At 39.6% G+C, this 15,239-nt stretch overlaps 1 protein-coding gene across 1 annotated transcript in view; it reads left to right on the top strand.

The window, feature by feature from the left end:
• The window catches only part of SEMA5B (semaphorin 5B), a 303,228-nt gene that overhangs the window by 217,385 nt on the left and 70,604 nt on the right, over positions 1–15,239 (top strand). Inside the window, exons 10-12 of the mRNA XM_044438272.1 lie at positions 1,960–2,095; positions 4,144–4,351; positions 8,393–8,600. Of these exons, the coding sequence (XP_044294207.1) occupies positions 1,960–2,095; positions 4,144–4,351; positions 8,393–8,600 (552 nt within the window). The remainder of the gene's footprint in view (positions 1–1,959; positions 2,096–4,143; positions 4,352–8,392; positions 8,601–15,239) is intronic.

Here is a 15,239-nt window from a genome sequence, read left to right as displayed (position 1 = left end):
TTTTTCTCTTTGTGCCTGTAGGCTTTAACTTGTCGTTTGTCATTAACTTTGTCTAAAGAATTGACTTCTGTGAACATACAATATGTTAATAATACTCAAACACTATGAACAAAGGTTTAGCAGATAGTGCTTTGACAAGTTCAAAGCCAAGTTCAGCATTGCTCAGTGAAATTAAAGGATGGTTATGAGGGAAAAGAGAAAGAGAGCATGCAATCTTATAATAATGTTTTAAAATTGATGTCTAGTTTTCTCAGCGGCAAAAAGGGGGAGAACTAGGCAGGACATGAGGAAGTTCTTAAGATGACATCTCTAAGAATGGTGGAATCATTGTTGTGGATCCGTGTTTAGTTGTGGGAACAAAAAGAAGTGTGGTGTTGACCCTCTGAGCAGAAGGAAATATACTAATGCCTACAGATATATTTTGACTGAGATGCATGCAACAAGGTGGGGTGATAACAATTCCGTGCAGGCATCACTTCTGCCTCATCCATGGTGACTTCATTAATCAGAGCATAAGAAATTGAAACACACTTAAATTGCTTCTCTATGAAGCAGGATTTTTTAAATATCTTGTCTGCTTTTTGCCTGCCTAAAATCATGCAGCTTAGAGTATGTGTTCTTAAGTAATTACTGGTTTAGTAAAAATGTGTTCTTTTCATAGTAGTTCAAATTGCTACCATTAGCAACATGATATGTAAAGCAATCATTCAGACATTTACACAGCACAATGACAAAGTCTTCCATGCTGTTTGGAAAGGGCCTTCTTTATTTTTAGTCTCTTCACTGCAATTTTGAACTCTCTGATTTCCTCTTGTTCAGTTGTCCTCTTTATTCCCCTCCCTCTTTTAAAATGATACTGAAATGTTTTGAATCCTCAGAATGCTTTACAAGCACAGTCTCTTAGTAGGTGGTGGGCAGGGGGATACCTCTGTGAAATTACAAAAGCGCAACCTCATTTTTTCATATGTTCAACTTGAATAATTGTGGTCTTGCGCAAATAGTAGTTTGTGACTGAGAATAAGAGTATACAGAGGAATAAACCAATGCCTTTTGTGAAAGGAATATATAGAAGAGAACTTGCTTCAGATGCCTGGAAGGCCAGGAGAGTTTTGAATTGTGATTGGCAGGTCAGGCTGGTAGATGCAGATAATGTTATGAAACTTTTTCAAATGCTTACGCATTTTTTCATATCTCTCTTGTCTTTCTTTTGGTGGATTCAGGGCAACATTACACAGGATTTCCAGGCAATCTTCTGTTAAAGCAACTCACAACTTAAAAACCTACTTCAGTACAAGAGTGATGTGTCATGTACATGCAGACCATGTCCTTTTTTCAACCCTCCGCAAGAGTTTCACACTTCTAAAGCCATGTTATATGCATATTGTGCAGAAGATGCTTTTACATGAAATTAGTCCAAATTCCGTTTTCCTTATTCTCTACACATATTTAACTTGCAGTTGGAGGCTTATGCAAATAGGATGCATATAACATAGTGAATATTCAAAGTTCTGAAGGTACTCAGACCTTTTTAATAGAGGTGGTTATTCCATTCAGAGGTGGTAATACCTTGCAGTGGAACCTGTGGAGCTTAAAATTAAATCTCACCTTGAAAAATAAACCAGCGGTTTAAAAACTGGACCTCTTATATCCAATCAGGATTGATGAGATATCAGTATTAATGTTCCATGTGAATTAAACTGTGTGTGACTTCTAATGTCAAAATCACTCCCCTCAGTCTTAAATCATGTACAGCATTCAAGAGGGGATTTTCAGTGTCTCCTAATTGTTTTATAATCCATGTAGATTCTTTTGTTCCTTGCTATAGCTGCATGCATCCTTTTTGGCAATTACATGCAATTTAGTTTAGCAAGATTTGATGTCTGCTATGATGAAAGTGTCAGTGTTCTAAAAATTAAATGGATTTTCTTCCTCTCTCTTTCCCTCTGCCCTTGTTTCCAGAAACAGTATTGCTGCTTCAGCAGTGTGTGCCTTCAATCTTAGTGCTATTACACAAGCCTTTAATGGGCCCTTCCGATACCAAGAAAATCCAAGATCTGCATGGCTGCCAACAATAAACCCCATCCCTAATTTTCAGGTATTTTAATGCAACTTCAGTTCATCCATACTCAGCAATGTTTCCTCTTTGATGGAACCATTAAAATTAGGCAATGTGGGGCAACAGCTAGCACATTTGTGTGCAGTGTGGGACAATGATTGCTTAGACATAGAGCTTCCAGGGACAAATCCCAACAGATGCATGAGTCTGTCCTCTTCGGAACTTTAGCCTCCATGAGTTGAATGTGACAGAAATGAATGAGTGGCAGCAGGGCAGGAAAGCTAATGCATTCGCTGACTTCACGCATCAACTCTGCTCAGATTTACAGTACCTAAATAACACTACTGTGCCACATAGTTTCTGTTACTTAGGGATTTCTAGGGTACTTAGGAATACTGCAAAAAGTCATGTTGCAGGGCTTGATTCAAAATGTTATTTTGTAGCCTATGAGTCCGGAAACTTTGAAGACAGTTTAAGGAAGGGAATAGAAAATATTGTCTGCTGTCCATTCTTTCCGCTGATCTAGTCTCAGCATTGGAGCTGCTTTATTTCAGCTTGCTGATTGGGAAATCAGGGAAAACTTTGCATATTAACTTTACGTATTTTTAACCTCCCAAAAGGAGGGAGGTTACAAAGCCAATACTAATCTGGTTGCTTTTTCAGAACAGAACATACTGTAGTATATCTACTTAAATGCCAATGGCTGTAGCAAGTCCTCCCCCTCCCTGCCTCCAAATCAAGCAGTGTTATCATAGTATATCTAAGAAGCAATGTTTGTTAGCACTCAGATAAGGTTATGACTGTGGCCTCTTCCACCAACTCCCATGCAGGTGCTAATGATGGGTGAAATGCAAAAAAGAATGGCCATGGTGATGTTTGGAGGAATATCAGAAATGATTCTGAACCAATCTAAATGAATTTATTGTGATCCTCAGTATAAAAGGTGTGCCATTTGGCAACATTCTTGGCGCCAGAATGCAGTGAATGATTTTGTATGTATTAGGTGCCTTCCAGTCTTTAATTCACTGATGCAACTGGAAGCCTATCATACTGCATCTTCGCATCTCTTACAGCAGTAAGAGATATTCTAGATTAACTTTGGTCTTGCAAAGTGTACAGCCTCTGCAACAGAGAAGGTATAAAAGATTACAAAACCAAGATGAGAGTTTCCCAAAAGAAAACAAAATGTATGTGGTGAGCGACAGGAAAATTGCAAAAAAAAAGATTAGAAAATTTTTCACGTACAAAAGGAACAAGAGGTCAATGAAAGGACCTTCAGAAGATGACAAAGGTAATTTAGTGGCTGAGAAAAACTATTCGGAGGGGGGAATTAATTCCTCACTTTGTTGTTTGGAGGATGAAGGGAAAATTCCAGAAATCTTTTATTCCAAGAAAGGAAGGAAAATAATAGGTATACCTTGCTATAAATACTGCATATGATTAACCTTTGGTTAATGTTATTGAAAAACACACAATATCAAATGGAATCAAGGCAAAGAAGTCCCAAATCACCCCAGTTCCAACTTTAGCTCCCTTTTCCATAGGACTGTCATTGATTGCCATGAGAAATATTGCTACTAATGAAGTCTGCATGGATATAGGAATGGGAGGTTGGGTGAAGGCCATTCCTAAATTTGGCTTAAAATAAAGGGAAGGGAGGCAGTATAAATAATGTGAGGAAGAAATGCAAATATTGAACATATTGAAAACTTTGTTACCACTGTTCAGAAACCCAAGGTGAGATTTTTAAACCCCAAGAAAGGTTTTGGTCTACAGATTCTAAGTCTATCTTATGTTTGCATGTCCTTCTTTTTTCATTTAGCTATTTTTTAATTTCTGCATTCTGGGGCAGCAATCCTTTACATGCCCACTTGTGGCAAAGGTCAACTGAAATCAGTGGGATTTATTTTTCCAGCTAAACATACACAGTATTGCATGTCTACCACATGGGTGTAAATTAACCTCTCACTGGGTAGAGGACCATCATTTGTATGTGTCTCTATGATGGAAGGAAAGGGGAAAAAAACATTTCCAACTGTAATACACCCGGTACAAACAACCACTGATATACTGTTCTTTGCTTTCAGTGTGGAATATTGAATGATGATAGCCCTAATGAAAACTTGACTGAGAGGATCCTGCAGGATGCCCAGCGCTTATTCCTGATGAATGATGTGGTGCAACCAGTCTCTGTGGATCCATATGTCACTCAGGACAACATTCGTTTTTCTAAGCTGGTGGTTGACATAGTTCAAGGCAAGGACACACTTTATCATGTGATGTACATTGGGACAGGTAAGTGCTTTTTATATCTAGGAAACTTCTGTCATCCCATTTGCGGATGTAAGTAATTCAGGCCACAAGTCTTTTCAGAAATAGAAGACTATGGGAGATAATTATCAGAAGCTGGAAACTGATTGATTATTTGGGAAGTGCAGGCTACAGTTGAGATTATATTGAGAAGCAGAAGAAATTTGGGTATATCTAATCTAAGCAAAACAAAGGTCCTGTTGCTGTGACGTACCAATCTTTTCGCCCAACCCACTCTTTTGACCCATAAGCAAAAGAGGTTATATTTTCAAGTAAGACACTTACATTAGTTACTTTCAGACATCCCTATGTGACTGCATGGTAGAAGTTGTAGGTCTGGGCTCACATCACTGTTGGAAGATGTCTCATTGTGATAGCCTTCTCCTTGCTGAATTCCCCCAGTATGGCATTTGCTTCCTGGTTTCTAGGGATTCTAGTAAATTCAGATGCCAGAAACAGTGCACAGCATCTGCTGAAGATCATGGAAAGTCGGCTAAGCCAATGTGAGCATAGGAAACATGCTCTATTCCTCAATCTGTGATTCTTACATGAACAAATGTAAGGGGAAGTTAATGTAAATGACCAATTTTTCCTGGTGAGACTTCACTTTAAGGAAAAATGGGAAATAAATGGCATCCCCCAGGTAGCTGGACAACCATCTGACCCTTTTCTGGGTCATTTAGCCCTTTTTCTACTTCACTGTGTCTTATTGGCAAAATGAAAATAGTTTCCTGGCAGTGTGAACATCTGTTTAGAATACTATTCAGTCACACAAACATGTACCTCCATCTTGGTTTTTGCATTTGGATAGCATTTCAGGTGATGCATACATGGAAAGCAGGTTTCTAGGATCTCTTTAAGCATTGTGAGGAACACAGGAAGCTGTCTTGCATGCAGTCAGATAGTTGGCATCATTGACTGGAAGCAGCTTTTCAGGGTCTCAGGCAGAGGATGTTTCCTTTCTAGAAATACCAGAATTGAATCTGGGACCTTCCCGATGTGAAGCCGGTGCTATACCACTGAGTTCTAATCAGTTCTGAGTCTCACTTTTGAATAAAACATCCTGTTTGCATGGATCTTAGACTTAATGAGCTTGAGTTATTTCCGTGTCCTCACAGTTCATGTGGCAGTTTTCCATCAAGCTGCATGTAGTCATTTCAGAAATGTCCTTAATGTACACAGAACTGATTTTGTAGGCAAACTCTGGTTTGTGTGAATCATAGTACATCTCATTTGGACGTAATGAAATATGCTGCCCAAGTCCCATGGAACTAATTGCCAAGCAGCCCTTCAGTTGTAGAATGTTTAAGTAAAAAAGGCTTGGGGAGAGGTCCCCAGAGAATTATGAGCAATAACTTACTTTTGGTATGGAAGTTAAGTTAAATATTTTAATTGATCAGAATTTATGTCTGAGCTCCATTTAAAAACCCCCAATAATTTCATTATATATAATGAATGAGTTGATTTTATGTTAAGATATATGGCCCCCTTAAGTGTTTTTATAATTTATCCCATGACTACAGAGTTGTCTTCTGACTCAGACGTTATCATCAACCAGATTGACTAATAATTTATCTACCTTTTACTGCCACTTACTTTGAGTGTGATTAGCTTTGATGTATTTCCAGTAAGAAAAATCACACTGACAAAAAAGTTAATTCCTTGAGCAAGTCATAGCTGCAGAAATAAATGGTAGAATGGTCAGAGTAGAATGTGAAAATGAAAATATCCTTATGGGCTTCATCTAGCATAGGAATTGTGCTTATTCTCTCTCTTTCCCCTCCCTCTCCCTGTGCATGCATGTATTTGTTTTTTAGTTCTGTGCCACTTCAAGTCAGTGCTGAGAGCAGACAACAGCACTTTAAAATAAAATTTAAGCAAAATCAATAGTTTAAAATACTGATTAAAACAATTGTGAGTTCAAAAGTATGTTACATCTATTTAGTAGTAGGAATGTGCTCTTAACACTTCTTAGAGATCATGTTCAGGCACCAATCGTAACCTTTTCTGCCGCAGGTGAAATATATAATGTGACTATTCTGTGTATTTACAATGATCCTACTGCATAGTCTGCTGCATGTTTCTGTATTAATTCTGAAATTATTATTTTTTATTCTGAAATTGTATAAATGGGGGTTTCTACCATGAGCCACTCCCCATTTTTAAAACTGTTTTTCTTAATATAACATACAGCCTGAAGATGACTTCTGTAAGCTTGCTCACTGTTTACCATAACATATGTGTTGGTCTTGATAATACTATTAATTTTGTTGTTGGTTTGATTTTTTTTCTCTAATGGGCCAATTTGGCTGCAAATATAGTATAAATAGAAGTTCACGTAACATCTTTATTCTTCTAAAGTTTTTCATTGTAAAATCTTGAATTATGTCCCCAAAGTAAATTTCACTTGTGGCTTTTCTTGTACATAGGCAAAACAGCTAGATGGCTAACTGTTCTTGCCCCATAAAAGAACCTATACAATTTTTGATGAATATCAACTTACTGACATATCTGGGAGTTTCTGCCACAGTCACTGTCAGTGTGCAGCAAATGTAGAGCTCATGCATAGTTGGCTAAAAATATATATTTTGGGCCTGTCTGTCACTCTTACAAGCCTCAGAGGCCACCACCATCTCCTGTATCAGTATTCCTAGTTATGATGATGCTTTGTGCCTCCCACCAGCTGTCCCTGTCAGTGGACAAGGAACTCTGTGATTGCTAGTTCTTCACACAGGATGCAACACAGGAAGCACAAATCTCTTTGGCAGTCAGACTGCAAGTCCCAGGTTAACTGCACAAGCACACTCTAGATCAGCCACACACTGGCCATAATAATGCTCTCCTCTGCTCTAATACTGCTTCAACAAATCTTACAAGATCTGGGAAACAGGTACAAAGATAAGGGAAATGAGTCTCAATCAACATTGCAAAGCATGTCCTACAGTGTAGTCTCCCTTTCTCCTGCATGGTAATGGGATTGCAGCCTGTGTTGGAGCCCGAAGGCTATCCAGGCTCTGCTGAAGTGTACCCTTCCTCCCACAGTGGGCCTAACCACAACGGAACACAGTGCATGGCAGAGGCAGTGCAGCAGTTATACTCTTAAGGGTATTAGGTATTCTAGGGTTTATAGTTCAAACTGTAACCATGTGTACTTGGAAGTAAGTTCTGCTAAGGTTCTGTATGACTTACTCCCAAGAACGTACTCATAGAATTACAACCATAAAATGACTGCAGCATATAATTACAATGCTTATTTTATACATACTACTGAAGATGGTGAGTCATAGCTCCTGGTAAGGCCTAGACAAATGTCCTAACTATATTAAGGTCAACTTACTGTTAAAGTTACATGTGACAACATGTGGTTGACCACCGAGCTATGCAAGAATGAAATGGTTTTTAGTCTGTCTTGATGTTCAAATGGAAGTAATATGCTGTTTCTTTTGAATCTGGGGTTACAGACTGGTAGATTTCCTGTGTCATTGTGTTTGGGCTTCAAACTTAGAACAAATAAGACCACACATACATGTTTGCATGAATAATTCTGGGACACACACACACACACATTACATGTTTAAATTAACTGTAAAAGAACCTTGCAAATTATACGTGCAGCTGAAATGTACTAGACAGAATTCTGTACCCTCTTTGGATAGCTGTCATTCCTAGAGTACCCCAGTCTGTTGCAATTGCTTTACATATATAAGTGTGTTCTTCTCCAGTGTCTTCCTTAATACAAATCTACCATTTGTTAGCAAGTTCAGTAATGATATCCACATGTCCGCTATGCATCCTGAATATAATTTCAGTATCAGAATGCACAAGCAAAGAGGTTTCTACCAAAAGTGATTTGATTGTTTTTTTCTTCTTTGCATGTGTTTTTCCAGGCCTGCATAAGAAAAAGCAAAACTGTGTCAATAGCAACCATGTTAAATGGGTTGTAGTTAATTTTAACTCTGTGTACTGGATGTTAACCTGAAGCAACATCTTGAAGATTTACTTGTCTCTTGTTTCTTGTTCTGCTAGAGCATGGCACCATTTTGAAGGCACTTTCTACCACTAATAAGAGCCTAAGGAGTTGTTATTTAGAGGAAATGCAGATTCTTCCAGCCAGCCAAAAGGAACCAATCCAGAGCCTCCAAATATTGCACAGTGACAGATCACTGTTTGTTGGTTTGAATAATGGAGTGCTAAAAATTCCTCTGGAGAGATGTTCAATGTACAGAACAGAAGGGTAAGAAAATTTATGGCTCTGATATATTCCACACCAACATAAAAGAAAAGTGCCAGGGAAACATATTGCAGTCAGATTCATTTTAAAACACCTTTCTTCATGATTCAAAGAGAGGGAGAAGATACTGACATGCACGGGGAGAGAGAGAGAGACTGTGCAAACAAAGGGAATGATTTGGAAGCAACAGCTGTAAATATTTGATATAGTCATTGGACCTGATTATAAATAAATTCTGTTTACCAAGGAATATATTTTCCTATTTCTTGTGACTATAACATTTAGTTTAATTGTTCCTTTTTTCTTTTATGTGGAGATCAGACTAGAAAGTTTGGCACTGATGTTTTCACAACAGCTACCCTCTCCCAATTACATTAGGCAGAGACCTGTTTTGGATGACATTATGAACCATAGCTGAGCATGATGTGAATAAACGGCAAGGTTCAGGCTTGCATGGTCTCCATCTTCACCTTTCCTCCCCTGGTGAGATTGCTGCATTGTATTTAAATAAATCAGCAAAGGAATAGTAATTAGGATGTAGGTTGGTGGCAAGATTTCCCCTGGATTGTTTCTCGACATGTTTATTTGTGATTCAACTCTGGATTGTATGTGTATTCAGATGATGATTTCCAGGCCATTAATGTCTTGTGCACACCATGCCTCATTCAAGTGTAATGGCTAGCTTGCTACTAAAGCTGGAGGATATTGGAAGAGCTGGAAGTGGTTTGATGTAACATCTGGACTAGCCCACTTTTGCAGTGGAGTAATTTGATCCTCTGATGTACAAATGAGAGGGGCAACATTCTATGAGTTCAATTCTGCAAAGATTGCTAGATCCTGGAAGCGGAACCAAGCATTGCTACCCACGCACAATAATACAGTACAATATATCTAAATATGGAAAGAGTAGTAGTCAAATGGGTGTGTTTACAATGGAGCAATGCCATCCATGCACTACACAATGGACAAATTGTCCACAGATATAGTACGCCTAAGCAAACTACAGTGGAGGTTTTTGTATTGGTGGTGAGTTCAGTTTGAATGAACACATTGTAGCATAGCAGTGTGTGATGAATTTGGTTTGGAGGTAGGAATCCATCAGATATTCTTAGCTCTCCAGATTCTGTCCCATTTTCTCTCTGGTCTGAATCCGCTTCATGGTGACCATTTTTGTGGATGTTCAGCAGGAAGTAAGCCCAAGCTAGTCCATGAAACCATCTTGCTCACCCACCACCTTCTGTCCAAGTGCCTACTGTAAAAGTTCTGTTTCTACAGAGAGGACTTATTGTACTTCGCATATTTTGTACAAAGAAGGGGTCTACTATTGTTCCCCAGTTTTTAAAGGTTTGATCTCAGCTCAACTCAATTCCTGAACAGGACCAAACATGGAAAAGAAGTGCAGAAGATCCAGCTGGATCTTTGCATTCTCTATATTACCTGCTTTCATACACTTTAAGACGGCCCTCCAGAGCCAAACAGATATTCAGTGGAAAGCAAATTGTTGCCATATGTGTTTACTGTTCTCTCTTGTCAAACTTGTATTCATACCTGTGACATTTTGAGGATCACTGCAATATCCAGTGGTTAATGCAGGTTAGCCATAATGTGCATATGTGGTGTGCATGGTGGTAAACATACTTATTTTGCATGAGCACATGAAATATTTGTGTGTACCTATAGACTCTTCTGAATGTAGACATTTAAAACATTCTGTTTGAGTGAAGTGGCTCTTTGATAGTTTGCTTTTCAGGGGTTTTATGCTTTTTATGGGGAGAAAAGAATGAGTAGGATGGATCACGGACTCCCCAGGGATCTTTCAAATGCCCAGTAGTGCATTACAAGCAACTATCTGCCTCTAGCTGCTTATTCACCCTTTATCTTACTATTCTCCTACAGGCAATTTTAGGATATACATACATTTGGCATCACAGTGAGCATGTTCTGACCTGTTGACTGTCTTCCTCACTGCCTGCTTTACAGCCAGCATCTTCTTGCTCTAGAGTTCTTGAGGTTAAAATGGCCACACCAGTGTAGGTGTCTAGCTTTTTTTTTCCTCCCAAAAATATTGCTTTTTGAAGCCAATCACTCATTTCAGGCAGAGGCGACACCTAGAAAACTGCCACATTTATATTGTCAACACTAAAATGGAAGAGGAAAACTTTCCCCCCTAATTTTCATTCCTGAATGCAGTCTGGCTCTGCAGGAACCCTAAGGACAAAAAGGTCTGCATGTCTTCAGTGACCTTGCCTTAGATGACTTGTGAAAATGTTGACAGGCTCTGAATTTTCACCAGGCTTCTATAGATGAGAGTGCTACGTGTTTTTCCAGTGGGTGTTGCGCAATAGACTTTGACTGCTTTTACAATGTCTAGGCTGTTCAGCCTTGGAATGAAGAGCTAAGCATTCTTTGTTTTCTTTTTATTACTCAAATATAGGAAAGTATGTTTGCACTTCATGTATATTAATTCTACTACTGGCTACATCTTGCAATAGAAGAGAAGTATGTCTGTCTTTTATCATTCTGTTACAATACAAAAACAAAACATTCTGAGCATCGTTGCCAGGAAGTAATTGAGGCCATCTTGGAATTTGTTGGGCACATGTCAGCCTTATTGTTCACAGATATTTGAAATGTTGCATAAGTATTCAGCAGAGCCCATTTTCAGCCTGGTAGGAGAGCTTGCTGTAATAGGCTTGCTTCTATCCTAATTAATTCTCCCAGAGAAACTTTTGCATTTCCTCTCTCTGAATTGATGGTTAGCTTTGTCTAACATAGGTGCCTTTGGCTCACAGGGAAAGGAGTTCATCAGGAAACTCTGTCATCTGATTCTTTTCTTGCTTTTTATGGCAATTCTGTTTCCATCTCTGAGAAACTGAAATGGGATAAGTTCATGCTTGCTTGATTTCCTCATAAAGGATTGCATTGTTATCAGTTAAGTTCATTCAGATATTTTGTCTTTCCCAGATATAAAATAGTAATTTATTTTTATTCCCGTTCCTCTCTGGCCTTATTATCATTATAGGCTTTAAGTAAAAGCTTCATAGTTATTTTGGACAGAGCAAGTTCTGTTAATGCCTATGGGTTGCATTTCTTATTCTTAGGATTTCACATTGTTGTTGTTAGTCACAAAGTCGTGTCTGACCCATCGCGACCCCATGGACAACATTCCTCCAGGCCTTCCTGTCCTTCATCATCCCCCGGAGTCCACTTAAGCTCACACCAACTGCTTCAGTGACTCCATCTAGCCACCTCATTCTCTGCCGTCCCCTTCTTCTTTTGCCATCTATTGTTCCCAGCATTAGGCTCTTCTCCAGGGAGTCCTTCCTTCTCATTAGGTGGCCCAAGTATTTGAGTTTCATCTAAAGCATCTGGCCTTCTAAAGAGCGGTCAGGGTTGATCTCCTCTAGGACTGACCAGTTTGATCGCCTTGCGGTCCAAGAGACTCGCAGGAGTCTCCTCCAGCACCACAACTCAAAGGCCTCAATCCTTCGGCCCTCAGCCTTCCTTATGGTCCAGCTTTCACAGCCATACATTGCAACTGAGAAAACCATAGCCTTGACTATATGCACTTTTGTTGGCAGGGTGACATCTCTGCTTTTTAGTATGCTGTCTAGATTTGCCATAGCTTTCCTCCCAAGGAGCAAGCGTCTTTTAATTTCTTGGCTGCAGTCATCATCTGTGGTGATGTTGGAGCCCAGGAAAATAAAATCTGTCACTACCTCCATTTCTTCCCCATCTATTTGCCAGGAAGTGAGAGGACCAGATGCCATGATCTTAGTTTTCTTAATGTTGAGTTTCAAGCCAACTTTTGCACTCTCTTCCTTCACCCACATCAAGAGGCTCTTTAGTTCCTCTTCACTTTCTGCCATGAGAGTGGTATCATCTGCATATCTGAAGTTGTTGATATTTCTTAATTCCAACTGGTGATTCATCTAGCCCCACCTTTCCCCTGATGTACTCTGCATATAAGTTAAATAGGCAGGGTGACAGTATACAGCCTTGCTGAACTCCTTTCTCAATTTTGAACCAATCAGTGGTTCCATGTCCAGTTCTCACTGTTGCTTCTTGACCCGCATATAGGTTTCTCAAGAGACAAATAAGATGGTCTGGTACCCCCATCTCTTTAAGAACTTGCCACAATGTGTTGTGATCCACACAATCAAAGGCTTTAGCATAGTCAGTGAAGCAGAAGTACATGTTTTTCTGGAACTCCCTAGCTTTCTCCATGATCCAGCATATGTTGGCAATTTGATCTCTAGTTCCTCTCCCTCTTCGAAATCCTGCCTGTACTTCTGGTAGTTCTCTGTCCACATACTGCTGGAGCCTAGCTTGTAGGATTTTGAGCATCACTTTGCTAGCATGTGAAATGAGTGCAATGGTGCGGTAGTTTGAACATTCTTTGGCATCGCCCTTCTTTGGGATTGGAATGTAAACTGACCTTTTCCAGTCCTGCAGCCACTGTTGAGTTTTCCTAATTTGCAGGCATATTGAGTGTAGCACTTTTACTGCATCGTCTTTTAAGATTTTGAATAGCTCAGCTGGAATACTGTCACCTCCACTAGCTTTGTTGTTGCTCAGTCTTCCTAAGGCCCATTTGACTTCACATTCCAGAATGTCTGGCTCGATGTCAGTGACCCACCCCATCTTGGTTATCAGGGACGTCAAGGTCTTTCTTGTATAGTTCAGAATTTCATTTTGTATTTCATACTTGTATTTAATACTTGAACTGGTTTGTGTCCATTGGAATGGATTTCTGCTCCAGCTTCCCCATATCCAGCATTGCATAAAATCCCAGCCCTGTAAGATTATCAAGGCAGGAATGAGAATAAATAACAAACATCAAATAAACCGTAATCATTGATTGCTCTGCCCCAAATGCAGCATTTCAAGATGCAAAACTAGAAATGCTCTGTGCCACTGAACTCGTGTTATTCCTGTGCTGCGAAATGTGTGTGCCAGAGGTCTCAGCCATTAACTCTGAGGGGGAAGAGTCAGAGCTGGCCAGATTCAGTATGGTATACTCATTGGTGGCAGGTGTATCCTAGTTTTTCAGTCCTTGCACAACCTATTCCTTGGATTCTTGTCCATAAAGGAAATTTAGGGGCTTTTTAGTAGCAAGTAAGGCATGACTGTTCCTCATTTGTCATGCTTATCATCCCACTTTACTTGCAGGGGGTTTGTTATGTTAATTTCTCTTGCTGATTAAACATTACATAAAATTTACTTAAACTCTGTTTGATCCAGTCATTGTGATCAAGAGAATAATAGGTTTCAACATTTGTAAGTTCATCATGTGGTCTTGCTTGACAAGGGATCGTGCAGAAAATGCCAGTTGTGCAGAATTTTTAAGAAAACAAAGAAAGAACTGTCCTAGTTTGTAAATGGGTTAATGAAAAAACTGCCTTGTAAGGACATTTTATTTAAATCCTGGGTTTTGAAACACCTACTCACATCTAGGTACAGAAGCGACAAGTTTCTCAACTTGCTGTGTTGATATTAGCACTTAGCTATATCAAGTTGTTTTAATTTCATCCATTGCTTTCAACCTGGCACTTCTCATGGGCAGTGATTTATAGCTTATTGTTGTAGAGCCTACATTTAATACATGCGAATAAAATACCTGCAGAAGGAAGGCAAAAAAATTTTTCCCTCATTCCCCCCTCCTGCTTGCGCGTGCTCTCTCTCTCTCCCCCCCTCCCACTCTCATTTTACACTATGGTGTGTGTTAACATGGCCTTTTGCCATGTTACTGAAAAATCTATCTTCAGCATATTAAGGTGTGTGTATTTTTAAATATGGAGCTTCATTTGTCCCTTCAAGGCAGGAATACCACAACTTGGTTTGTTTTCTTTGGCTCTGTCCCACTTTCAGGGCTGCAGTTAAATGCCTAATACCCAGGAGACTGATGAGAAGCCATTATCATTCAGGATTTTTGGAATCTTCTCAGTCTGCCTATTAAGATGGTGGTGTGGGGGTATATTAGACTGGGGGAGACAAATTGATCTCAGCACTGATTAAAGTTATGAGTTGTGATATTCTCAACAGATGTCAGGCTCTGGAACACCTTGGAAGCTCCCAGAGCACAGCTGGAACAGGTGCTGGGTACATACACAGCACTTTCAGCATTTTCTCCTTGATTTGTTGGGTCTTACTGCCTCCAGGAAGTCCATGGCTACCCTAACGTGGACTGTGAAAGCTAGCTTTCAAGTTGGCTTCTGCAATCACAAAAAAAAAAGGGAAAAAAATACAAAGTAGTTGCATTGAGCTTGAAGTGGCTCTTTGCTGTTGAGGGGGAGGGGATTGTTGTTCCAGCAGTGTCCCATGAGATATCACTGAGAGGAACCAGTGAGAGGGAGGGAGAGGGGCTCAGGACAACCCCCTCTCAGAACAACCAAATTGCCAGTGACCAATAGGTTATTGTAACATGCAAACCCACCCAGTGTCTCCTGAAAATGTGTTTTCAGAGGCAAGTGACACTACTCTCCAGGACAGCATTCAAACTATTCTCAAGACTAATCTGCTAACATAGAATTGCTGATGTTTATCTTAGATAAAGTGATAGTTCTCTGTTTCAAGGCTCTGTTCCACTGCTCGATTCCTCCATAAGATTCTTTTGCACAGGTCCATCAACATGGTGAGCCA

The sequence above is a fragment of the Varanus komodoensis genome, unplaced genomic scaffold (assembly GCF_004798865.1).
Source record: "Varanus komodoensis strain SLA01 unplaced genomic scaffold, ASM479886v1 scaffold32, whole genome shotgun sequence".
NCBI lineage: Eukaryota > Metazoa > Chordata > Lepidosauria > Squamata > Varanidae > Varanus > Varanus komodoensis.
This window is presented reverse-complemented; position numbering and strand designations above follow the sequence as displayed.